This window comes from Engraulis encrasicolus, chromosome 8, assembly GCF_034702125.1.
Source record: "Engraulis encrasicolus isolate BLACKSEA-1 chromosome 8, IST_EnEncr_1.0, whole genome shotgun sequence".
NCBI lineage: Eukaryota > Metazoa > Chordata > Actinopteri > Clupeiformes > Engraulidae > Engraulis > Engraulis encrasicolus.
In genome coordinates, this window is record NC_085864.1 from 31422054 (window position 1) to 31447437 (window position 25384).

Sequence of the window (25384 nt, forward strand, 5' to 3'; positions counted from 1 at the left end):
GGTCTGTCTGTTCTATCAAGTGCATAATTATATTTTTGGTCCCATAGAGACCAACCTTAGAGATGGTTGAAGAGCATCATAAAGTGAAATTGCAGTTTGTCAACCTAGTATGCAAGGGGGGGGGGGATAAGGTATTGAATGTAGTTTGGGGATGGTGATATGATATAGGGCAGGGGTGAAATAGATGAACAGGACGGTTACTGTCAGTGCATTAACGGTACAGGTACTTTTGGGTTTGGGAGATAAGATTGTTTGGGGGCGATGCATCAGATTCCTTGGTTTGAAAGACCCAGGTACAAATGATGGCATTTTGCTGAACCCTGCAGGTATCCTAAGTCCCGGCGATGAGTTTCAATACTGGGCTGATCTCGCTCAGTCAGCGGAAAAGGCAAGCGCCCGGGATCGAGCAGCTCATTTCTTGGAGCTCTTCAAGCCCATTGAAAAGGTACCTGACCTTTGGAATAACCTTCCACCTGACATTTAATATTAATCCTCCATAGTTTCAAAGTTCCTTTAAAAATGTAATGTAATGTCATGTCGTTGACTGAAATAGGTGGTCATTCATTCATTCATTCATTCATTCATTCATTCATTCATTCATTCATTCATTCATTCATTCATTCATTCATTCATTCATTCATTCATTTTCTTAGTGGCTTATTTGGAAAATCTTTGTATTTGTTTAAAATACATAGATTCTCCCTTTTACACATATGTTTTTTTTTTTACTAATAAGTTGTTTCTTAAGATCATGTAACAACTTGTAAAAAACTTTTGGTCAGCTTCTTTTGTGTAGAATGCACAGTACATCTGTTCTGTAGACTGTAGTCATATCAACTTTGTATACTGTACATCTTTCAATATTGTCATACAATAACAATTTGAATGATGACTCTGTAATACAATAACAGCATTAAAATTACTTTCCTGACTGATCACCCACACACTTCCTCGATCTGTAATCTTTGATAATGTTGTGGTAATGGGCGATGTTGTTGTTTTGTTGTGGCGACAGGACTATGGCAACCTGGACAGTGTGGCGCTGCCTGATGCATTGGACCTGGTGGACCTGACCAGAGATACTGTGGATGACGTGTGGAAGCAGCCCGATCATGCTCCCTACTCTGAGGCACGCATGCAGAGGCTCATGGATGTCATCGGTACTCACTTTTGCATCAGTTTCTGTTTTTTTCCAAACACATCTTACCGAAACACATGTTTTCCCCTGGTAGGGATTTGCCCTAACAATGTCTTTTTTAGTGAACTGAGATGTGATGTTTTTATATCTATCGCATCCTTAGTATTTGTTTGGGATGGTTATATTTTCTTAAACTCTGAGGTTGCTCAGTCCATTTCATACTCAGTAGTAATGACAAAGACATATTTATATAAATCTTAATTCTAATTCAGTGACATTATACCTCATTTCTCTTCTATCTTACCTTGAGTCTAAACTGGACCTTTAAGAAAACTAAAAAGAAATACCGCTAATTAAGGTCTGCAACACTGATCAATGCTTCCAAATGGTGAATGGGACAGTGTTTCGGACTCAGTTTAATAGCACATTGTGACGGACACCCAGACATTCATCAAAGTGCAACCTTGTTTTTTTGGGAGCGTTGGTCAGTGTTGCGGACCATTATTATCTCTTTTCAGTTTTCATTTTTTTGGTCTATCACTTGCACTGCTGATGTGCTCGCATTCTTTCTCTCTTTGGACCTGTATAGAAAAATGTAACATATTTGTGTTATCTTCTCAGGTGGAGCTCTGGGCAGGTACGTCCAAAGGAAGCTGAGCTCCCTGAAGCTGTGGGAGGACTCCTTCCTCTCCTTACGGGAGAGCCTGAGGACGGCCATGGCCGTGTGCGAGCAGTGGGTCAGCGCCTGTGAGCACCTGACGGCACAGGTGTGGAAGCGCTACTCCCCGCACCCGTGGAAGGGGGACAAGCACCGCCCACAAGGCCTCAGCTGCCTCGCCCAGCGGCTGGAGGAGGTGAGTGACACCTGTCAATCATTCTGTACATTGTTTTTGAAGTAAGGTTAGATGAATGAGTAAGTACTACATTTTATTGAAAGGTGTGTGAAAGATACAGGGCTCCAGACTAACATTTTGCACTGGTTGCACTGGTGCGCCTAAACATTTTTTTTAGGTGCACCAGCACAAAATTTAGGTGCACCCACCACCCCATACATACACGCACCTCAGCTTTAAAAAATCATTAAAACTAATAACAATAGCAATAATAATAGCAACAATAATCATAATAATAATAATAATTATTATTATTCTATTATTGTTGCTATATTTTAAAAGACCTGGAGCCTTTCATGTGCTATAGCTTAGTCTTCCAAATGTGCTCCTTATAAAAGACAGTCTACTGGCTACCTAACTAACACATCTTGGCTACAAGCAGTTTGGCTGGTAGAAAAGACCAAATTAGTAGCCTTTTAGTCAGTATGTGTTTCACTAGTAAGATCAACATACCAGCCTTTTCTGCAATAAGGCTATGCACACAGCACAAGCACAGAGTTATAATATGAAGATGGATGGATGGATGGATGGATTTTTTTAACAAACCCTGCTAAATGATGTAGGCTATATCTGTGTAATGATTTTAAATTTCATTAGACACAAATAGCCTAGCCTACGTTTACAGTGGAATCTGAGGTGAATTGGGTTTTGTCTATTTTCCCGTTTTTGAGCGCTCTACCGCTGCATAATGATTGTGGTAGGCTATATTAGCAAGCGCTACGAACAGACACGACAGCACTAGTGCGCTCGCTCGCTCACTCTCTCTCGCTCTCTCTCTCTCTCTCTCTCGCTCGTGCTGTCTCGAGGTGCATGCCTTGCCGACTAGGCAGTATGTAGCCTGCCCTAGTCGCTATCAAAAAACTCTCACAGAAGTCCCGACAGACTAGCGCGTCACCTGTCAACCAACTGTTGTTTGGCCAGCTCTGCACAAGGTTGAAACTTATCCGCACCCGTCTGCGTTTTTGTGTGGCAATGTTTAATATCCGCTCAAGCCATTTAGTTTTTCCCCGTGATTGTGACTCTCTCGTGTTTAAAATATCCTCGAGTCATTTAGCTGTTTTACCGTGATTGTAACTCTCTCGTCCGTTGCAAAACTCGCTGGCACATGTGAACTCGGATAGTTGAGCGAAGTCGAACATTCTATTCTGAAACGTCGGGCTGCCTGTGAACGAGGAAGGGGGAGAAAGCTACCGGTAGTTCAGCGGAGTTGAAGGAATGACTGCATCGACACGCTTTATTGTGTGATGATGGGCCACTACTGTAAAATGACTATTAATTGTATGTCAATTAAAACTGTTGTTTGGTAATTGATTTTGTTCTACTGATGGCTGGTCGCACCGGTGCGCCTAAAAATATTTTTTAGGCGCACCATTGAAAAAAATGGGCGCATATGCGACCAAATTGGTCGCACTCTGGAGCCCTGAGATGTGTTAAATTGTCTGTCATAGAACTATAATTCTACAGGTGATACCTTAATGTATTTGGGTATTTTTAGCCTTGAAAAATATTGAACTGTATTGTTGAACTGCTGCTGTTCTTTTCAGGACTTTATATTGGAATTAATAATGAAGTTGTTGTAGATGTTGATCAATTTTGTAAGATTGCAAATTGTTACTTTCTGTTTTGTATTAATTGCATTAAGAGATTGATTAGACAATAAAAAAAACAATAAGGACACTGACCGGTCTATGATCTCTGTAGGTGGTGATGATCCGAACAGTTCACGAGAAGCTTCTGCGTCTCCTGCCAGTGGATAGTCAGCAGGCGGTGTCCGCGTCCCGCGTGTTCGAACCCTTCTCTGGCCTCAACCCACTGCACTACAACCCTTACACTGAGGTCTGTGTCCCCTCATGTGCATGCTCTCATTGTTTTGTGTCCCAATTCAATTACACCAATTTCCTAGACCAGCTAGAACCTGCAACTTAGCAAAGAAGTCCAACAATAGGACTGTTGGCTGAGGATCAAGACATAATGGAAAGGGATTGTAAATCTAAAGTGTTTCAGAACATGGTCTTTCAAATTATACTAGATTATATTAGACATTTTGTTTAAGAACAGTTGGATCTCTTTATTTTAGGCTCACATGTGTCTTTTGTATTCTGAAAATAGAAGGCTACCAATAAAGTAAAAAAAAAAAAAACTAACCCTTCTTTGCATCTGCACTTGTTGTTCTGTATATTTCCTGGGCACTTGTATCTGCTAGATGTTGACTATGATGATATCCTCGTCTGTAAGTTGCTTTGGTTATAAAACCTTGCCAAATGCAATGTAATGTAATGTTATGTACTGTTAAGTCATTGTGCTGTTTTCTTTCCTGCTGCAGCCCCTGTGGAAGGCGGCTGTGGCCCAGTACGAGAGAGCCATAGGCCCAGCTGAGCATCAGATAGCTGGCAAGCTGAAGACCTGCCTCAGTGACATGCAGGACAGTCCTCAACAGGTACCATACATACATTATACACTAACTAAACGTATCCACCAAGATAATTACTTTATGAAAAGGAAAAAAACAGAACACAAAAACAAACAACAGAATTTTACAGGATCAAAGAGTACCTGATCGCAAATCATAGATGTCAATCATGTTTGATACTGTCTACTCCAAATAGAATGTGTATGTTTACGACTATAGACAAGATTGTCAGTTGCAATTCTGTGTACCGGTATGTCCGACATCGAAATTGGAGGACAGTAGTTTGAACCCAGACTAAGTCATTCTGTGGTTGTTGCAGCTGCTCCAGGCGTTCCAGAAGCACAAAGAGCTGATCAAGAGGCCGGCCATCAGCAAAGAGCTGCAGTCTGAGAGGGAGACCCTCCTGGCCAAACTGCTGGACTACGCCAAAGGTGGAAATCTACAGTAGTTTATGATGTGTGAAGTATCATGATGTTGTTTGCTTTTTCGAGAAGGGGGAGCAGTTTGTCAGTCACAGTGTCCAATATCCGATATCTCACTATTCGGAAGGATACGGTTATTTTCTCCTCTGCCATGATGAACATATTATGCAGTTTTCAAGGTGTTAATGTGTGGATGATTAATGGACATTGCCCAGAACTTGCAAGAACTTTGCCTGGTGCAGTCAAGGAAACATGGCGCCTACTGTAAGACATGTATTTGAGGGAGCTCGGCCAGAGAGGGTATCTAACTATGCTCTAGCTGGCTATATTGGCGAAGGTTAAATGGAGGGATACTGTCTGCTCTAGAGGGCTGCGGCCCAATGTAAACTCTGAACAATATCATATTGTGAGTATTGCACAATCTCTGAATCATGGAACTTAATCAGAATAAAATAGCAATTGCACTAAGAAATTAGTTGTAATAAAACATTATTCAAACCCCAACTCCGGTGAAGTTGGGACGTTTGGTAAACAGTGAATAAAATCAAAATGCTATCATTTTCAAAACATTCAATCTATTCATTAGATGGAGAATAGTGAAAAGACAACATATTAAGTGTTAAAACCGAGAAAAAATATTCTTTTGGGGGACATATGTACTCATTTCTAATTTGATAAATCCAACACGTCTCAAATAAGTTGGGACGGGGATCAGTGAAATTTAGTAAACATCCAAATAAGAATTGTACTGACGGACAATATAGGTGTCCAGGTATAAGATCATCACAGAGAGGCTGAGTCACTCAGAATTAAAGATGCAAAGGGAATAATTACCATAGTTATTACATACATTTTTGAATTCCCTTTGATTTACCACGACTGAGTGTATATAAGACATATTTTTGTTACTAAAATCATTGTATAGGTTCATGACATCATGAAATATATATTGGCTGTAGTCTCACTCTAATTCCTGGAGTGCTAGAGCTATTGAAAATTGACCATATTAAGAATGCTTAATGCGTGCAAATGATACAGGGGTGTAACATTCTCCTAAGCACCTGAGCTCACTTGAAATAAACCCAGAAGAGATGAGATGAGATGAGATGATATGTTTTTATTCAATATCATAGCAGATGAAGGAGACATACAGCGATTGTTTGATTGCCATTGATATTGAAAAGGAGAAAGCCCTTAAAAGCTGCACGAAGCTGCTTAACAGTAGGGAAACCCAAGGAAAAGGAAAACACAGGAATAACCACAAAATAAAACAACACAATACACACAAAACAAAACAAAAAATCCCTTCCAAACCCCACCCAACCCCAACCCATGAGACCACAGGAGAAATCATGTACATGGTGTTTTTGTGAAATCATTGTGGCTTACTATCTATAGTGAATCTATTGGGAATATGTGAGTAATAATTTCCGTTTGAGTGTTTTTTTAAAAACTTTCAAGGAGTTGCATTTTTTAAGCTCTTGATCAAGCTGGTTCCATATTTGGAAGCCTCTACATGATATGCTAAGGCTGGTACATTTTAGTTTTCTTTTTTTTCCCCAGAAAAGATTTCTGTCTCTTGTGTTATGTCTGTGGAGGGGATTGCAGATAGGTATCAGTTTTTGTAAGCAGGCATTTGATGGTTTTACGACTTGAAAAATGGTGCAGGCATTGAGAAATATGTTAAGGTCCTCAAGCTTTAGGATATTTGCAGATTGGAATAGAGGACCTGATGGGTGTCTGTAGTGTGTCCAGAAAATGATGCGGATGACCTTCTTTTGTAGGGATTTTAATTTCTGTATATAAGTAGGAAATGTATTGCACCAGATGATGTTACAGTAGTGAAGATGTGGTTCAAAAAGTGATTTGTATAATGTGAGTAGTGCTGTACGTGGGAGGTAGTGTCTGAGTTTGTAGAACAGGCCAGAAAATTTGGATAGTTTATTTATGAGAAGTTCGATATGGTGTTTAAAGTTGAGGTTTTCATCTATATGTACTCCAAGAAATTTGGTGTGACTCACTCTCTTTATTTCGTCCCCATCAATTTTGAGGCATGAGTTGTCTGTTTGTTTTTTATTTTTATTTTTAGTAGAGTGAAATAGGATGTAGTTGGTTTTTTGTGTGTTTAGGGAGAGCTTATTGCATTTCAGCCATAAACTGATTTTTCCTATTTCCTCGTTGGCCATTGATAGCAATATAGATGGGTCATGGTGTGAGAGAAGAAGATTGGTGTCATCGGCGAATAAGACTTTCTTGAAGTTATTAGTTGAGTTGGTGAAATCATTCATGTAGATGATGTAGAGTAGGGGTCCCAAAATAGATCCTTGGGGTACTCCGTGGTTTATAATTTTTTCTTCTGAATTAATGCCTCTTACTCGTACATATTGTTTTCTCTCATAAAGATAACTTTTGAACCAATCTAGAGCTATCCCTCTGATGCCATAAAACTTGAGCTTTTCCATTAAAATATCCAAGTTGATTGTGTCAAAAGCTTTTGATAAGTCTAAAAATACCCCAATAGAAATTTCTCCTTTTTCAAAAGAGTCATGCACACTGTCAATGAGATCCAGTACTGCCATACATGTTGTTCTATTTTTCCTGAAGCCATATTGTGAAGAGTGTAGTATATTGAACTTATCTAAATATTTATTAAGTCTGGTGTGCACTGTTTTTTCATAGATCTTAGAGACTGAGGGTAGTATCGAAATTGGTCTGTAGTTGTTGAGATCATTTTTGTAAAGTGGGATGATTTTTGTGACTTTGGCCTGTTTGGGAACGAAACCTGTTGACAATGACAAGTTGATACAGTGGGATAGTGGACCAGCAATTTCATTGTTGATGGTTTTTAGAATGGTGTTGCATATGTTATCAGTGCCTGATGACTGAGAAGTCTTCAGGTGTGCAATGGTTTCAGATATTTCAATGTCAGTGGTAGGTGTGAGATAGAAAGATTGCGGTTGGCTGTTCAGTAGAAAATGGCTATATGATATAGTAGGTGGTGTGACTATACTTTGGGCAAGATTTTCCCCGGTGGTGATAAAATGAGAGTTCATGATCTCATTCATGTGGAAAACAGTGGACCCTGGGTATGTCTGGTGAGGCGGGATGTGAGGCAGGGTGTCAGGGAGAACAGGTTTTTTTGGGCCTTTCCCGAGTACACTGTTAAGAATTGTCCATGTTTTTTTGGCTTCACCATGTGATTTGGCCAGACTTTCTGTAAAATATGTCTGTTTGGCCTTTCTGATCATATGAGTGAGTTTGTTTCTAAATTGTGTAAATTTCAGTTTGTTTTCTTCAGTTGGTTTATTCATGAATTTTTTGTATAGACTGTTTTTACTAGAGATAGCTTTTTTGATGTCCCCTGTAATCCAGGGGTTTTTATGGGTGGTGTTCTTAATAGTCTTCTCGGGAATGGTATGTTGTATAGCATTTTGAATGTCTTTAATTAGAAGTTCATATGCCATGTTAGGGTCATAACAGCTGTAGATGTGGTCCCATGTTTTGTGCTGCATGTATGTACGTAGGTTAGTCAGTGTTTTTTCATTCAGTACCATAATTTTGTCTTTGTATGTGTCTATTTTTAGTTTCTTAGGTAGTTTCATGAACAAAACAATAGGGAAGTGATCAGAAATACCAGACAATATTACACCAGAGTCAATGTTTTCTTGTGCAATGTTTGTGATGAAGTTGTCAATGATGGTTTTGCTTCGTTGTGTTACTCTTGTAAATGTGTTGATTGTGGTGAAGAAGTTGAAAGAGTGTAAGGTGTTCATAAAGTCTTTCTTTGTTTTGTCATTTTTTGCAATATCAATATTGTAGTCCCCAAGTATCACACAGTTTTGTTTTTTCTCACAGATGTTATGTAAAGTTTCTTCTAATTTTTGTCTAAAAATATCCGGGTTAAAATTAGGTGGTCTATATATTATACCAACAATCAGTTTTTTACCATCTGTAGTGTTTAACTCCACAAAAAGTGAATCAGAGTGACCATCATTCACAGTTAGGTCATCACAAACATTGACATCAAATTTGGTGTTTACATATAGGCACACACCCCCACCCTTTGAATGTAACCTGTTTTTGACAATCAAGTTGTAGTTACACATATTTAGGCTGTCATTGTGTGAGTTTTCATTGAGCCAAGTCTCGCTACACCCAACTATATCAAAACTGTTTGTTCTTGATAAAAACGCTTCGAGTTCTGAGTGGTTTTTGTTTAGACTTCTGATGTTAATGTGGAAGAGAGAGAAATTGTGGGTGGTCATCTTGTCGATTTGGTCCATGGTGTAGGATTTTGAGTGAATGTTCTCGCCTATGTCCAGATGTTGGTCTTCGTCTATTTCCTCAAACGTCATTACCATTTCCAAAAGCTGTAGGCACCGCCTGTATATGTGCGCACGTCAGGAGGGGGACCACTGCATCGAGCGTTTCTCTCAATAGCGGCGCTCCTTCTGGCATGCGCCGTTCGACTGCCGACGCGCATCTCCACGACCACCATGTCCACATTTCCCTCCGCGGTCGACGCCCTCCTCCACCCTCCCCACCCTCCCCACCCCATCCCTCCGGCCCATGCACACACACACACACACACACACACACACACACACACACACACACACACACACACACACACACACACACACACACACACACACACACACACACACACACACACACACACAAAAGCATGGGGAAGAATAAACATGAAGGAACAAAAATAGTACAAACAAAAGGACATATAGGAGACATGACAACATAACAGACATAGAGAGAGAGAGAGAGAGAGAGAGAGAGAGAGAGAGAGAGAGAGAGAGAGAGAGAGAGAGAGAGAGAGAGAGAGAGAGAGAGAGAGAGAGAGAGAGAGCGTAGGGGCACATAGACAAAACATCTATCATGTGTCTCTCCTATGTAGGCTACGTAGAGGAGAGAGTGAGAGAGAGAGAGAGAGAGAGAGAGCTCGTCAGTTAGTCTGAAATACAGACTCAAAGATAAAGCTCGTTGTAGCTTATTAGAGACGAGAGTAAACAGCTCGGTCCATGGAATATGTTGCTGGCGCTTGTTTACGGGTTGTCAGTTGGCTCGCGCAGCCATGTCATGATTTTGCGGTCGCGATATAGTTCTCCTTCGACATATAATTTATCCACTGATATTGTAGCGTGCTGTCCTTTGGCACGGAAGTCCTTCATAATTGGAACTAGTAATTTTCGGCGTCGGTTTATTTCCTTGGGAAATTGGTCGTTCATTCCAAACGCAGTACCTTTTAGGAGTTTTCCTTTGCTTTTTATGAGTTCTTTTTGTTTGTAGTGTTCGAATTTTGCTATTATCGGGGGAGGAAGGTTTGGTTGGTTTTTGGGGGGCGGGATACGGTGAACTCGATGGAAAGTTATTTGTTCAACAGTGTCTTTGGAGAGTTGCAGTGATGTTTCCATGAACTGTTTCAGGATCTGTTCAGGGTTATCAGGGTTTTGTCGGGGGATGCCGGAGAATATTAGGTTTTCGCGCATGCTGCGACACTGTATGTCGAGTAACGTGGCTTCAGTTACTTTGCTTTCGTCAGTGAGATGCTTAACTTGCGCAGAAAGCGTTTTTACAGTCTCTTTAAGTTCGGAGTTCTCTTGCACAAGCGTGTCGATCTGGGACTGGGAAAATTGCAGACTGGCTTTAAGCTCTCTGATATCGTCTCGAAGGAGTTCAAGAACTGATAATTTCGCGTTGATTGATTCTAACAGACTGACCTGGATTGTAGTTTCCAGTCCATCCTCACTTTGTGTCGATCCGTCTTGCCTCCCTCTCTTCCTGTCTTGTGTTGACATGATGTCCGGGTTATAGAAATATTGATCAATGAATGCAAGTAGGTGATCCAGCCTAAGGGTTGATGATATCCAATATAATCCCCGGTATGGAAAATTTCACCAAGTTTGTTTTGGTTGAAGTTTCGTCTAGTGCGCCGCCATGTCGGATCTCACTCCATGTCTCGCGATAGACTCAGCAGTCCGTCATGGGAAACTGTCCTTTGCTTACAGAAGTCAGCAGAAGTTGTAGAAGTCCATTCTTTTTGACAATAATAGAGCATTGCATATCCTGTGCTACAGTGAAAATGGACCATCCAACTTGTGTTAGTGCTAACTTCAAAAGTCAGCCTCCATGATGGCATGCGGGTGCAGTAGTGCATTGGTTAAGATGTTCTCACTCATCTGTAGAGTTAAATACAGTGCTGAATGGTATAAATGGGTTTTAAAAAGCATGAAAAGCCACTTATGCATTATATTTTGAAGGGAGATCTTCGATTACTGCCACATAGTAAGGTCAAATGTGTTTTAACAGTTTGGCTCCATCATAAGGACCAGTAGGTGATAAAATGATGGGCTTTTGGTCAAGACCTGTCACACTGTAAGCACTACAGAAAGGAAAACATTGCAAAACATGACAAGGAATACACCCACCATTTAAGCTGGTGAAATCATGTCCAAGATAGGAATTAACACTGTTTTTTATATAAAATCATCTCATCGGTTAATGTATTTAACTGTTAAGTGTTGTCTTTTGTTTTGTTTTTAGTCTTCCTCGACATTTGCTGCCATTTATTGTCCCCGTCCCAACTCTTTTGAGACGTGTTGGATTTATCAAATTAGAAATGAGTACATATGTCCCCCAAAACAATATTTTTTCTCGGTTTTAACACTTAATATGTTGTCTTTTCACTATTCTCCATCTAATGAATAGATTGGATGTTTTGAAAATGATAGCATTTTGATTTTATTCACTGTTTACCAAACGTCCCAACTTCACCGGAGTTGGGGTTTGTATATATACTAGTATAGACCAAGTATTCTACAGTAGTAAATTGGAACTTGAATTCTTGAACTTAAGCCTGGGGAGCCTTTGGAAAGCCAAATGCAGTCAGTGGTCTTTCATTCTACTGTAATCTGTTCCAGTCCAGAGAATTCAGGGATGTGATCTGTCTTTAAGAGCTGCTGTTGTGTCACTGCACCTCTCCAGGTTTACGCACAGACTTTGAGAACCGTTGTCATGGCGCCCCAGGGGAGAAGTCAGGCCCTCTGGCAGGAAGGAACCTTCCGGAGGTGGTGAACAACATCGTGTGGGTCCGACAGCTTGTGCTCAAGGTGTGCTCATATGATCAGGATCACTACTGCTGTGTAGTTATTACATTCTGTGTCATTATGGAAAAGGAGCTAATCCACACACTTCAGTTCTTTTTTTGTGCAAAGCTTTACTTGACCTATATGCAAGTCAAGTAAAGCTTTGCACAAAATAGACCTGAAGTGTATGGATTGTCTCCTCTGTGCACAGAAACTTCACTGAAATCTGCACCTTCTAAACAGATGAGTGGTGACCAATCACCACTTCGTTTAATTACTCCAAGAAATGATCAGCCTTTTTTCCCCGACCCATGTCTTACACCTATGTTGTTCAATGTATGGCTGTTGTTGGTGACGCTAACTTTTTCATACAATTCATGGCTGTCAAAGGAGGGGGTGGGTGATCTTGGAACCTCCGAAATGAGGTTCAGTTGCTAACAATGTTAGTGGTGATTCACTAACTATGTTTTGTTGTGTCTGTGGTTCAGGTGGATGACTCCATTAAGATCTCTGAGGCCCTGCTCTCAGACCTGACTGGGTATCGCTCCTTCGTGCGCTTCTCTGACGACCTCCAGGATCAGCTGCGCACCTACGAGCAGGACCAGTTTGAGGACTGGTCAAGAGACATCCTCTCCGGCCTCTCCGATCCCAAGTCTGGCATCAGGTAGGGTACTGGCCATGGGGAAATTATACAGTTGCTTGTAATATTATGTGAAATCATGTAAAATCAAGCTTAATGTGGGCCAACTGTGGCCTAATGGTTAGGGAGGTGGTCTTAGGATCAGGTTTGACTAAAACTTCACTCTACAAAATCACTATGCAAGTGAGTTATACATAGCATGATAGCATGTTTTACATAACATGTTTTGTGTGTGACTGTGCGTGTGTGTGCTTGTGTGTTTGTGTGTGTATGACTTTGTGTGTGTGCGACTGTGTGTGTGTGTGTATAGCCTGCAGGCGAGTAGCCGTGTGATGGAGCTGGACCACCTGGACGGTAAGCTGAAGATCCAGTACTCTGACCGGCTGGTGTCTCTGCTGCGGGAGGTGAGGCAGCTCTCCGCTCTGGGCTTCGCCATCCCGGCCAAGATCCTGCAGGCCGCCAACACCGCTGACAAGTTCTACAGACAGGCCATCATTCTCAAGCAGGCAAGCAGCACGTACTGTAGGGGCGAAACAACATTCACACAGTAGCATCCTGTGTTGTTGATTGCCCATGATGTTTATGGCTCAGATATACCGTATTCAAAGGCCATCATCCTCAAGCAGGCAAGAAGCACATAGGCGCGAAACAACCTTCACACAGTCACTTCCTATGTTGATTACCCATTATGTCTATGTCTCAGATACTACATATTCAGATGCCATTATCCTCAAGCAGGCAAGCAGGACTCAGACATAGCTTTTCCCATAACACAAAATAACATTTCCACAATAATGGAATATGTAGATTAGGCATAATGTTTTCTGTATGTTCCAAAAATAATACAGCCAAACAAGGTCAAAGTCAACACACTTACTGTATCTAGTGGTAAATTTAATACCATGTTATTATTTATTAGAAACTTTTTAGAAAGTGACAATTCTACAGACAGGCCATCATCCTCAAGCAGGCAAGCATCACATAGGGGCAAAACAACATTGACACAGTAGCATCCTGTGTTGATTACCCATGATGTTTATGGCTCAGATACAGTATAGTATTCAAAGGCCATCATCCTCAAACAGGCAAGCAGCAGTTACATACTGTTTTCCCATTCCCGCACCAGTTATGTTCAGAGCTTACCTGTGAACCACCCACGTTTATACTGGACTTTTCTGGACTTTTCTGTATATGTGACATGCTGACCTCCACATTGTCGTCACTGTTTCCAGAGAAAAGAACAAGTATTTTTCGTTTTGCATTGTGCATCCGGTTCCCAAACTGTCAGACTTGCAGCATGAACATGCTAGGAGGTTTGAGATTAGATGCGGGATGCAAAATAACATTTTCACATTAGTGTTCTGTGTAGATTATGCATAGTTGTTACTGTGCGTGCCAGAAATCCTAAAGTCAAACAAACAAACTAAAGTCCTCACAATTACTGTACTGTACCTTATTGGAAACTTTCTAGAAAGTGACAGTCACATCAAAAGTATTTACAAGAAAGAAACATTTACACCCACATGCACACATACGCACACACACACACACACACACACACACACACACACACACACACACACACACACACACACACACACACACACACACACACACACACACACACACACACACACACACACACACACACACACACACACACACACAGTAATGTTTTCAGAGGAAAGTTGCCCTTCTTGTGGTTAACCCACACACCTTTGATGGCATCAGTTGTTTAAATGTCAAAAGATGAGGTTGATGGTGCACCTTGACTTAGATAGAGACAGAAATAAGGAACCAGGAAATCTCCCTGTCGCAGCCTAGAGTACACATTTGTTTGTTGTGGACACTGTGTCCCAGTGACGCGCTTCAGCAATTTTGGTCAATTTACACATTGATACAAATGTTATTCATGGAAGTGGTTTGAGCAAAATTAGTTGTCAAACTTATCTTACTGAGATTACACTAGTACAAATGTCTGATTCGTCACTTGAACATAATACAGATATTGAATGGATTTTGTGCCCTGATTTCTTTCTTTCTTTCTTTAAAAAAAAAAAAAAAGATATTTTATGGGCTTTTGTTGATGATAGGACAGTAGAGATTGACAGGAAATCAGTGGGACAGAGAGTTGGAGTAGGGTTGGGACATGACCCAGGCCGGACTCGAACCCGGGTCCCCATGGGCATACAAGCCCAAGTGGCCTGATTTCTATTGCATGCGACATGTTAGGGTCTGATTTCTTTTGGCGTCTATTGTTATGTGTGTATGGTATTTGATGGAAGCATCTTGATTGAGGGTTGTTTTTTCTCCAGGTTGCCCACTTCTACAACACCATTGACCAGCAGATGATCCCCTCCCAGAGGCCCATGATGCTGGGCTATGCTCTGGCCTTCGAGCAAGTCATCAAAGTAAGATGCCATCGCATTTTTTGGTTTTCATTGTTACGATCTGGCTCGTGACAAAAGCCGCAACATAAAAATGGAGACAACACAAAGATTTACAGGTCAAAATCGTAATCTTTTATTTACAAGTTCAAACTTCAATTGTCTAGGGTATGATCAAAATAGTGTTGGTGCTGTATGGCATGGACTGAGTAAATGAATGCAATGCATGTCAGTGAGTGGAGAATGGAGGCACATAGAATAAAAGGGGGAGACAGACAGAACAGAGAGTAGGAGTAAGGAGAGAGTAGGAGTAAGGAGAGAGACCGGCCGTGTGTTCGCACACACGGCCTAGGAGTGCCTACTGAGCTAGAGCAGAGCTCCACCTTTTAAGCAAGGCACCGCCCAGGTGCACCCAATGATTGCAATTAACCCACCTGGCACCAGCCCTGCCCGTGCACTGGCTTGCTAGCACCAGGAGGGGGCCGACAGGGTCGTCACATCATGCAAATGTTTGCGGTTCTGTAGCATAGTTATTCATTTTAGTTTTATTCATTAGTTATTGGGATGGTGGTGCAGTTTTATCGATGGCACCCATCAATGTGTCCTTGAGCAAGATTCTTAACCCCAAATTGCTTCTGGTGGTAGGGTGGTAACCTGCATGGAAGCCACGGTCACCAGTGTGTGAATGGGTGAATGCGAGGCATACAGCACACAATGTATAAAGCACTTTGAGTGCTGTAAGGAGTGAAAAAAGGTATATAAATGCAGTCCATTTACCATATTATTATATGTAATAATCACTTGAATCTACTCGCTGTGCAGAGATGACCAGAGACATCAGTTAGGTTATTCTTTCCAGGTTTGTGATATCTATCTATCGCCTCTGTCTGCTCTGTCTTCAACAGCAAAATCCCAAGTCCAATTCCCGGGAGTCTGCGGGAAAGCTCCAGATCACCTGGGACAACCCCAAGGAGCTGGAGCTGTACATCGGGAAGCTGCAGACGGCTGCCGAGCGCCTCTCCACGGAGAACCGCAAGCTGAGGAAGTGGCACACCGACTTCACAGAAAAGGTCCTCCTCCTCCTCTACTCCTCTTCTCTCTTCCTCTTATGACGTCTTTGACCCGTTGATAGTCTGTTATAGGGGTCAGTGACGTTTCAGAAGTAGCACACGTCAGGGCGACGCAAAGACAGGCGACAGTGTTTTTTTTTCTAAACTTTCTAAAAAGCATGAAGATGCAAAGCTGAAGAAACTCTCCTTTTGAAAAAGTGAAAAATCCTTTATTGTGATGCCTTTGTCATGTTAGACATTTAGAAGACCCCAACGCTTTTCGGCAGACATGCCTTCTTCAGGGAGTCAAACTGAGTTGGGGTCTTTTAAATGTCTAACCTGACAAAGCCATCACAATAAAGGCATTTTAACTTTCAAAAGGAGAGTGCCTTGGATTTTCTCCAGTTTTGCATCTTCAGTTTTTTCCCTATCCAAAGAGCACCTCAACCAAACTTTTTCAGAGTCCAGGAAGCGCTCCTAAACTAACTTTTTTTGATGATCTAAAAAGCATATATATTCATTGCAGCATATCAACCACCAATTACTAATTAATGTATGGGCATAAGATCCCGTTGTGCCACCTGACGCCTGAGCCTTAAAAAACCCTTTGACCCATAGAACAATGGAGATCAGATCATGCTGAATGTGCAGCAAAACTACCGAACCTTACCAAAGGTGAACGTTTGGAAATTTGTAGTATTTCTTTTTTAAATGGGGAACAAGATACAGCTTTCTTTTGTTCATGCATGTGTTCTTTGAAATCACTTTACCAGAACAATATAAAGGAACTTGGGATTCCCATATCCCACTTTTCACTGTTACATCTGGGGTGTGTTCCAATATGCGACATTGCGTCCTCCACTTGTGCTTGTGGCCTCGTACCTGGAAGTAATGCGTCGTGATCACTGACAACAGCATTATATTTCAATATCTCGCAAAAGCTCAATTGTAAAGTAATTTTCTCATTTTCTTAACGGACTGGTAAATGAATAGTCCCCCAAAACATGTTTTGGCTAGACTGAGAGGGGGAAAACTTCATTGTTATCTTCATGGAGGCGGGGCATGAGCAAAACGTGAGGCCACAAGCCCAAGTGGAGGAGGCAAGGTTGCATATTGGAATGCACACCTGGAGTGTATTAACAGGCTGTGGGGACCTCTAGTGGCTGTTGACTGTAGTTGCCTCCCCTCTGTCTCCCATCAGTTGGTGAATCTGATGAACGTTGATCTGCTGAGGCATCAGCAGCGCTGGAAGGACGGCCTACAGGAGCTGAGGACGGGGTTCGCCACCCTGGAGTCGCAGGTTTGAAATAAATCGAGTAGTGATTTATACATGCTCCGCTACCCTCAGTAGAATAGGTCTACAGAGTGACTGAGAAACATACACGTATTCCTCACAAACCTCTTACTGGTAGCTCTACTCCACCTCTCTCTGGAATCTGTGTGGATAGGAGTAAAGTAGTTTGTTTGTAACAACCACCCTTTGTTTAGTGTTGGATCAAAGGTGAAACTCATGCAAGTCCCCAAAAGGTCAGACAGTTGCTCATAGAGTAACTTTGATCTTTTGATGGATGAATAAGAATGTTCACAAGTCAATAAGCTTGCTCGATGCTGAATGTTGGTGGTATCTCTGTACTCCTTATCTCTCAGCGCTGTTACACTCAGTAGAATAGGCCTACTACAGAATGAGATAAAACATCCTTCTCCATCATCTGTGAGGAGAGGCTTCAGATAGTTATATTCGTATATTGCTGTTGATTCTTGGATGAAAGTGAAACTCATGCAAGCTCCGAGAATAGTTTTATGTTGGGGATGTGCCACAACAAATTCCAATTGACTATGTTGACATGGCAAAACACTTCTTGAACTTACACTAGTTGCTTACAATTTAGTTAACTTGATAAATGAATGTGAACGCTCACAAGACGTCAGGCCAAGTTGATGCTGAGTGTTTTTGTGGTGTCTGCCTAATCTATGTTATGATTAGGGCTTCCGGTCGGGTGACATGAAGGCATGGCGTCAGCACTGGAACCACCAGCTCTACAAGGCCCTGGAGCACCAGTACCAAGTGGGCCTGGAGGCCCTCAACAAGAACCTGCCCGAGATCTGCATCGACCTCACCTTCAAGTGAGAAGTTTGGTACTTAGTTGTGTATGGCATGCGTATATGCTTGCAGGGCTCCGAACCGGTTCAAGGAACGAAAACGAAAACCGAAAACGAACGAAATGTTATGGAATTTTACAAGGAACGGAAACGGAAACGAAAACGAAATGGTCTTCAAGTGTTCCGGAACAAAAACGTTATTCTGAAATCCACAAACCGGTTAATAACGGTTTTTTTTTCGTTCTCTATATTTCATACAAGTGCACGATTTTGTTTGAGGAGTAACCATGGCGACGAGCAGGCTTTTAGTTCGGCTACTGACGTGTATGAGGGGAAACATGCTTCACCTGAGCTCTTGCCGCCGATTGATAAAATATTGAGGAGCATTGGCCAATCAGAGTGCGACTGCATTGTATGGAGAAACCTCCTGGGTAAATGTTAGGATGTGCTTCTCCTCAGAGATTTTGATAGGAAAGTAGAATTAAACTGTCTCTGTTCTCCTGGCTTTCTCGTAGTGATTGGAAGTTGGCTCTAATAAACCCACCCTAAAGTTGTTGACCACCAATATCAAATAAGTTTTTGTAAGAGAAATGACACTTTACCCGCGCTGTTCTTCAGTCTCATTCACGGACAGTACGCCTACAGAGTTTTATATTGACACCATGGAGAGCAAAAGTGAACATGTCTTGAGATCGGCGTTGGGATTCCTACAGGGACAGAGTATTTGGACCATACAGTCTATGATTTGCAAAGGAATTGGATAGGCGATTTGATGAACCTAATTCGCAGAGTGCTCTCGAGAGGCAACTGGTGGGTAAGTCATGTTTAGCTTACTACTTGTAATGGCACCGCCGAGTGCCTCAATGTTAAATGCTGTTATGGCAAATTACGTTGTCGTAAAGTTACTGAAGTGCTTTTGTTGTGCGCAGCGTATCCCACTGTCGGTTGTAGAGAAGAGAGGTGAGAGCTGGTGTTTTATGTGCTGTAATCAAGGACGCCTTATTTATCTGTTGTTGTGGTCAATGCGGGATAAAGTCATTCGTGGCAGATGGACAAACGCTAGCTGACGTTAGCTGGCCCGCTCAATGTCATCACGAATAACAGTAGGTCGCGTGTGACAACAAGCAGGGATAGAGAAAGACAGCGCATTTGTTGTTTAAGTTATTATTCTCTTCTGTCGTGCAGAGGGCTTGGCTGATGGGATGGACTACGTGGAAACTCTTACTATTTTGTGACGCTTGTCTGTTAGGCTACAAAAGGTCTCCGGTTTGGTGGTGATGGACTTGTCTTGCACTGGAATGGTTGGTAGCCGATATCTGGGAGCATATCCGAGGTTTCAGATATGCAACCCCTTCTCTAGAACTAGTGACCCCTTGCATCGTGCACATCTCAAAACAGTTTGGGATTTTTTGTGGAGAAAACTGTGTCCCTTTTACTTACACGTTTCACTTGCTGCAAACCTCATCAGAGCTAGGCAAGAACTGAAATCCATGCCTATCGACACCTCTTATGCTTCTGNCTATTTTTTAAAACTCTCTCTGGCTATTCTGTATTGTGGCTCCCTAATCAACATCCACCCACCGCTACTGGGCTGGCATAGGCTACTTTTGATAAGAATTATAGGCATCCGGTTAAATCTGCCAGGATGGATAGCCCATCTGAGTGTTTTTGGGTGTGTTATTATTTTTGAGAATAGCTGTGTAAATCAAGGGGAAATAATGAGTACGTCTATTCTAAGATAAAGCCCACGAAAATAGACTTAATATGGCCGTTAAACACTGCAGGAACGTTAAGAACGAACGTTATTTTTCGTTCCGAACCGGTTCAGGAACGATATTTTTGTGGGGGAACGATTGCAGGAACGAAAACGTTAAACTGAAACTTGCCTGAACCGTTCGGAACGGAACGTTTGAAAAATAATTTCGTTTTCAAGCCCTGTATGCTTGTGATGGAGTGAACATCACTTGTGTGTGTGTGTGTTCTGACGGCCTCATCAACGAGCCTGGCTCTTAAGTGTAGTAGCGGTCAGAGACCCCAGTGTACTACCCCAGACGGTCTGAGTTCGAGTCCCGGCTGTGCAACTCTACTCCCCTTCGCTACAATGCCGCAATCGAATGCTTGGTCAGTCGGCCAGAAACTGTTTGGAAGAGTTACATGTGGCAGTAGGTCTGCTGTTCTTGGTGTAATTACAATTGATGACAGTGCAATAAATCCAGAACAAGATGCCTAATATTTTGCACCACTGGGTTTCGTGATTGTACAACTTGAGATAAAGGCTCTAAAACTTTTTGTTTAAAGGTTATACAAGTTGTTTTCATTTAAATCTCATTTCTAGTCCCAAATAGTTTTTCTGCTTTTGGCAAAAGTTTGTGGGAGAATGTGAAAAGAATAATTTATTGCATACACGTCTTAGTACTTTGGCAAAGTCTTGCAGCACTCCTGCTCAAGATTGGTATGCATGCAATGTTCAATAACCCAAACTTCTCACCTCTTGGTGTGTGTGTGTGTGTGTGTGCGTGTGTGCGTATGTGCGTTTCTGTGTACTTATGTGTGTGTGTGTGTGTGTGTGTGTGTGTGTGTGTGTGTGTGTGTGTGTGTGTGTGTGTGTGTGTGTGTGTGTGTGTGTGTGTGTGTGTGTGTGTGTGTGTGTGTGTGTGTGTGCGCGTGCGCGTGCATGCGTGCGCATGTGTGTGTGTGAGCCAGACAGGGCCGTCTGCAGTTCCGGCCTCCGTTCGAGGAGGTGCGTGCCAAGTACTTCCGCGAGATGAAGCGCTTCATCTCCATCCCCAACCAGTTCCGGGGTGTGAGCGAGGCCGGGGAGGAGCCCATCTTCGCCGTCATGATCGACCGCAACGCCACCGGCTTCCTCACCATCTTCGGCAAGGCCGAGGACCTCTTCAGCCGACTGCTGCAAGTGCAGGACAAGTTCAAGGTCTGCCTTTCCTCTAATAGCCCGATCCTTTTGAAGTTTGTTATGTAATCTTTTTTTTTTATGACTTCGTGTAGACTTCGTTTGGCTATATGAATCGGAGGAGATGCTCAGGGTGACCACAGTTACAAAGAAAACTCATGCACACACTGTATGGAAATGTGGCAGTTCAATATAGTAAATGAGGAGGGGGTTTTTGTTAGATTTTTTGTGTTTTGCAATACGGTAATGTATTTACTGATGTTTCCACTGAAAAAGAATAAATTGCACTGTATTCCCTTAAGGACACCCACACATCCTTCAACTACTGTAAATGAGTAATTTGTGACAAATGAGGATGAGAAGGATGCTCTAGTCTCGACGGTCCATTGACCCTTAGTAATGTTTGTTTGTGTCTTCAGTGAAAAACAACCCGAGAGTTCACTGTATGAGCATCATTTGAAAGCCCCCCACTCATCATCCTCCCACTCACCCAGCCAGCTAATGTGCGAGTTCCCCCTTTTCCGCGGCTGGCAGAGCATAGAGAAGAGAGCAGGGTGTCCCGATTTGGTTACTTGTGGCGGGCAGTCTCACTTTCTTTTCTGTCAGGGGATTCCCCCCCCACCATATACAAGTAGTTCTTCCCCTTTCTGCCTCCCACACAGCCATCGGTCCACCGGTTTGCCAGACCACAGCTTCTGTTTTTGTGCTGATATGGAATGAGTCTGTCCCTGTCCCTGTCGGGTCAATGAGGACTCCGCTACTTAGTACACGAACACTGCAGCTCAGCTTAAACTTCATGTGATCACATTGTGTGTGTGTGTGTGTGTGTGTGTGCACACATGTGTGTACATGTGTGTGTGTGTTTGCCCAAACACATTTGTGTGTTTGGGCATCTTTGTGTGTGTGTGTGTGTGTGTGTGTGTGTGTGTGTGTGTGTGCGCGCGTGTGTTCATGTGTGCGTGTGTGCTTCTGTGTGTGTGGATATGGAGGTTTTGGCAAAGTGTGTGTGTGTGTGTGTGTTTGTGTATTGTATGTGTTTGTATTGGTGCACTTATGTGTATATGTTAATGTGTGTGTGTGTGTGTGTGTGTGTGTGTGTGTGTGTGTGTGTGTATGTGTGTGTTGTGTCTGCAGGACTGGGTGGTGCTGGGCCAGGTGGATATGGAGGTCTTGGTGGAGAAGCATCTCCGCAGTGTGCAGGACTGGGAGAGGAACTTCAAGGCCCTCAAGGCCAAAGGCAAAGAGTCAGAGCGTCTCCCCAGGTATATGCAGCCTACATGTACGGGTGTTGTACACATAAGGTCACTAATGCAGCTTCATTATAGTGTCACTGTCACACATTTTTCCCTCATAAAATGCACACTCATAAACGGCATGCATGTCATACATACAGTACATAGTGAGAGCAAATCCAACATGACCTTGTGATTCTTGTTTATTATTATTTTCCAGCAATATACTGTCACTGTTTCGCAATACCATTGCATTACAGAATTGTGACAGAATTCCATGAATACAGCATTAGGGCGCGATCACACAGAACGCGGATTTTACAGTAGGAGGCGGATGTATTCTATTGTTTGTCAATGAAAATGAGCGGATTACGCGTCTGATATCAGCGCAAGGCGGGTTGCGGATTCTCCGCCTCTCCGCGTCGGGCGGATCGAGTTGAAAAAAGTTCAACTCAAGGCGGAAAACCCGCGGCGGATTTCCAGATGTTCGATAGGAGACCGTTATCAACATTCATATCAGATTCCCTATCCAACGTTAGGAGAGCAAGGAAAGAGCTCGTCTTCTATTCATTTTACATAGATGAATGGACAAAGCATTTTGTGTATGTTTTCACATCATTTAATGACACAACACCATCGATTAGGCTACGTTGCGAGTGACAGTTGTCGTTACGTTGCCTAGTCACCGCATTCGAATAGGCAGTGGATCCGCGCTTGGTGTGGTCACTTCTGATTAATCAGCTGGACGCGCATCGCAGATTGTAGGCAGAAATCCGCGGTCTGTGTGATCGCGCCCTTATGCAGGAAGGTTATCAAGAATGTACTGCATATATTATTACATGGTATCTGTAGCAGGAGATGGTGATAAAAATGTAATTTAACTACTCAGGGGTGAATTTCTCAAAACCAAAGTTGCTGACTACATTAGCTACTTTGTTTTCAATGCATTTTCCCATTGGCAACTACCGAAGTTGCTAATAGGCTAACAACTTCTCTTTTGAGAAACTCACCCCAGTAATGCACACTTTGTAGTAATTCATAGTTACAGTAAATAACATAAAACAGTCTTTTATCAAAACAGCAAGTGCATTAGCCTGGTGAACCAGCGCCACCCGCTGGACGGCAAAATGTTTTGTCTACGGGTGGGTCTGGCCTCGCATAATGATTCAATGAAGCCAGAATGCCAAGAATCTGGCAAACCAATTACAACGCAAAGATGTGTTTTGAATCAAAGCGGGCAGGGTTTTGAGGGAAGGTTGTTCTCATCAACAATCTTCGCATGTATTATGCATCGAGGCCAGACTAAATTAGACATCCACATTTAGTCTGGTTTATCAGGCTACAAGTGTATGGCACTTTAAAGCAACCAGTGTTGTTGTCGTATCTGCATGGTGCTACAAGTTGTAACATTTGGGCTACTAAAGCGCTCTGTGGCAGTCACTGAGGTGCCGTCCCCAGCAGCAGCAGCAGCGGGCCTACTGATGTGGCATCTGTAGTGTCACTCATCTGACAGCTGTCCACTTAGCAGCATTGACAGCCGCCCGCCTGCACTTGATGCTGTAGGTCACAGCTCTGTGAGGGTGGAAGAGGGGTGTGGGTGTGTGTGTGTGTGTGTTGGTGTATGTGTGTGTGTTGGTGTATGTGTGTGTAGGGGAACAGCGAATCTCCTTCGTTGTCCCTTTCCTGCAGAAGCCATCTGTCACAATGGCCCGCCTGTCAGCTCCTGAGCTCAATAACCCTTAAATTAGACAAACACGCACGCACTCACACACTCTCACACACACACACTCACACACTCACACACTCTCTCACACACACACACACACACACACACACACACACACACACACACACACACACACACACACACACACACACACACACACACACACACACACACACACCTTCTCAACATCTGTTGGCTGTCTGTATTAATCAGATGAGTGATTATTTTGAGAATTTCTTCAATCTGAGCCGTCCAGCTGTGCAGAATATGCGTATATTATTATCATTATTATTATTAGTAGTAGTAGAAGTAGTAGTGGTATTATTAGTATTATTATATTATTATTTTATGTAGTGTCATGTAAGGTTAATGCTTTATCAAATGGCTCCATGTGTTGTCGTCTTCTTTGGGTGACCTTGCAGCTTGGAGAAGGTGGACTGCATCACGGTCAACTGTGAGCCGGTGAAGGCGGCCATCGACGACCTGATCCAGAGGCTGTTTGACACGCTGCTGGCCTCCCTCAGGAGGTCCATACAAGGTGACCTTTACTTACAGGCCCCTATACGACTAGTCTTCATGGCTCACTTTTACTGCATGGCAAGACGCCAAGGCATTTCCATTTAATCATGCTCCTCGCCCCAGTGACATTTTCAGCCCAACCGCTTTTCATCGAATTCAAATCAGTAGGCTCAAAAGGTCAATTTAAGTTCAAGAGTTCAAGTTTGAGTGATTTGTTGTCATTGTTATATATAAGGTAACGAGATTTATGTGTGGAGCAATTGGGCGAAGAATTTGGGGAAAAAAAGGAGAAATGTGGAAGGGAATGTGTTTGACCCGCTTTTTCTTATTTTTTCTCTTCCTACTTATGCACGTCTTTCTCCTTACCTAACGACCCTGCTCTCCTGCAGGTCACACCCAGAACATTGACACCTTCCTGAGCTGGGCCATGGAGGCTTTGTCTGTGCGGCCCGAGAGCATCGAGGAGATCGGAGAGGCCAACGTCAAGCACGGAGAGCTGCAGGCCAAAAAGCCAGAGGTGGGGGAGAACGTGCCCATCATACCCACGCCTTTTCTGTGTGTTTTATTTATGATAATGATCCTGATGATTATTTTATGGACGTTGCTTGAGTTTCTAGAGCTACACGCAACCATTGGAAATGGTCCTGAATCTTCACTCAGTAGTAGTTGAAATAATTACATTTTTTATCAAAGATAGTGAATTCTCTTCCTGTATTCTCTCTGTTTTTTAGTTTGTTCATTTGAAATGAAAAAATGAGATCTAATTTCAAAAGCAGATTTGTATGTGTTTACATTATTGTGTGTGTGTGTGTGTGCGTGTGTGTATGTGTGTGTGTGTGCGTGTGCGTGTGTGTGTG

General features: G+C 42.6%; 1 protein-coding gene across 1 annotated transcript in view; it reads left to right on the plus strand.

Moving 5' to 3' along the window:
- Positions 1–25384, plus strand: part of dync2h1 (dynein cytoplasmic 2 heavy chain 1) — a 346171-nt gene that overhangs the window by 5145 nt on the left and 315642 nt on the right. Inside the window, exons 5-21 of the mRNA XM_063205480.1 lie at positions 327–445; positions 1016–1160; positions 1760–1992; positions 3733–3867; positions 4355–4468; positions 4761–4872; positions 11863–11987; positions 12452–12627; positions 12914–13109; positions 14919–15014; positions 15896–16060; positions 17241–17339; positions 18024–18163; positions 20843–21071; positions 22185–22312; positions 24431–24546; positions 24917–25044. Of these exons, the coding sequence (XP_063061550.1) occupies positions 327–445; positions 1016–1160; positions 1760–1992; positions 3733–3867; positions 4355–4468; positions 4761–4872; positions 11863–11987; positions 12452–12627; positions 12914–13109; positions 14919–15014; positions 15896–16060; positions 17241–17339; positions 18024–18163; positions 20843–21071; positions 22185–22312; positions 24431–24546; positions 24917–25044 (2456 nt within the window). The remainder of the gene's footprint in view (positions 1–326; positions 446–1015; positions 1161–1759; positions 1993–3732; positions 3868–4354; positions 4469–4760; positions 4873–11862; positions 11988–12451; positions 12628–12913; positions 13110–14918; positions 15015–15895; positions 16061–17240; positions 17340–18023; positions 18164–20842; positions 21072–22184; positions 22313–24430; positions 24547–24916; positions 25045–25384) is intronic.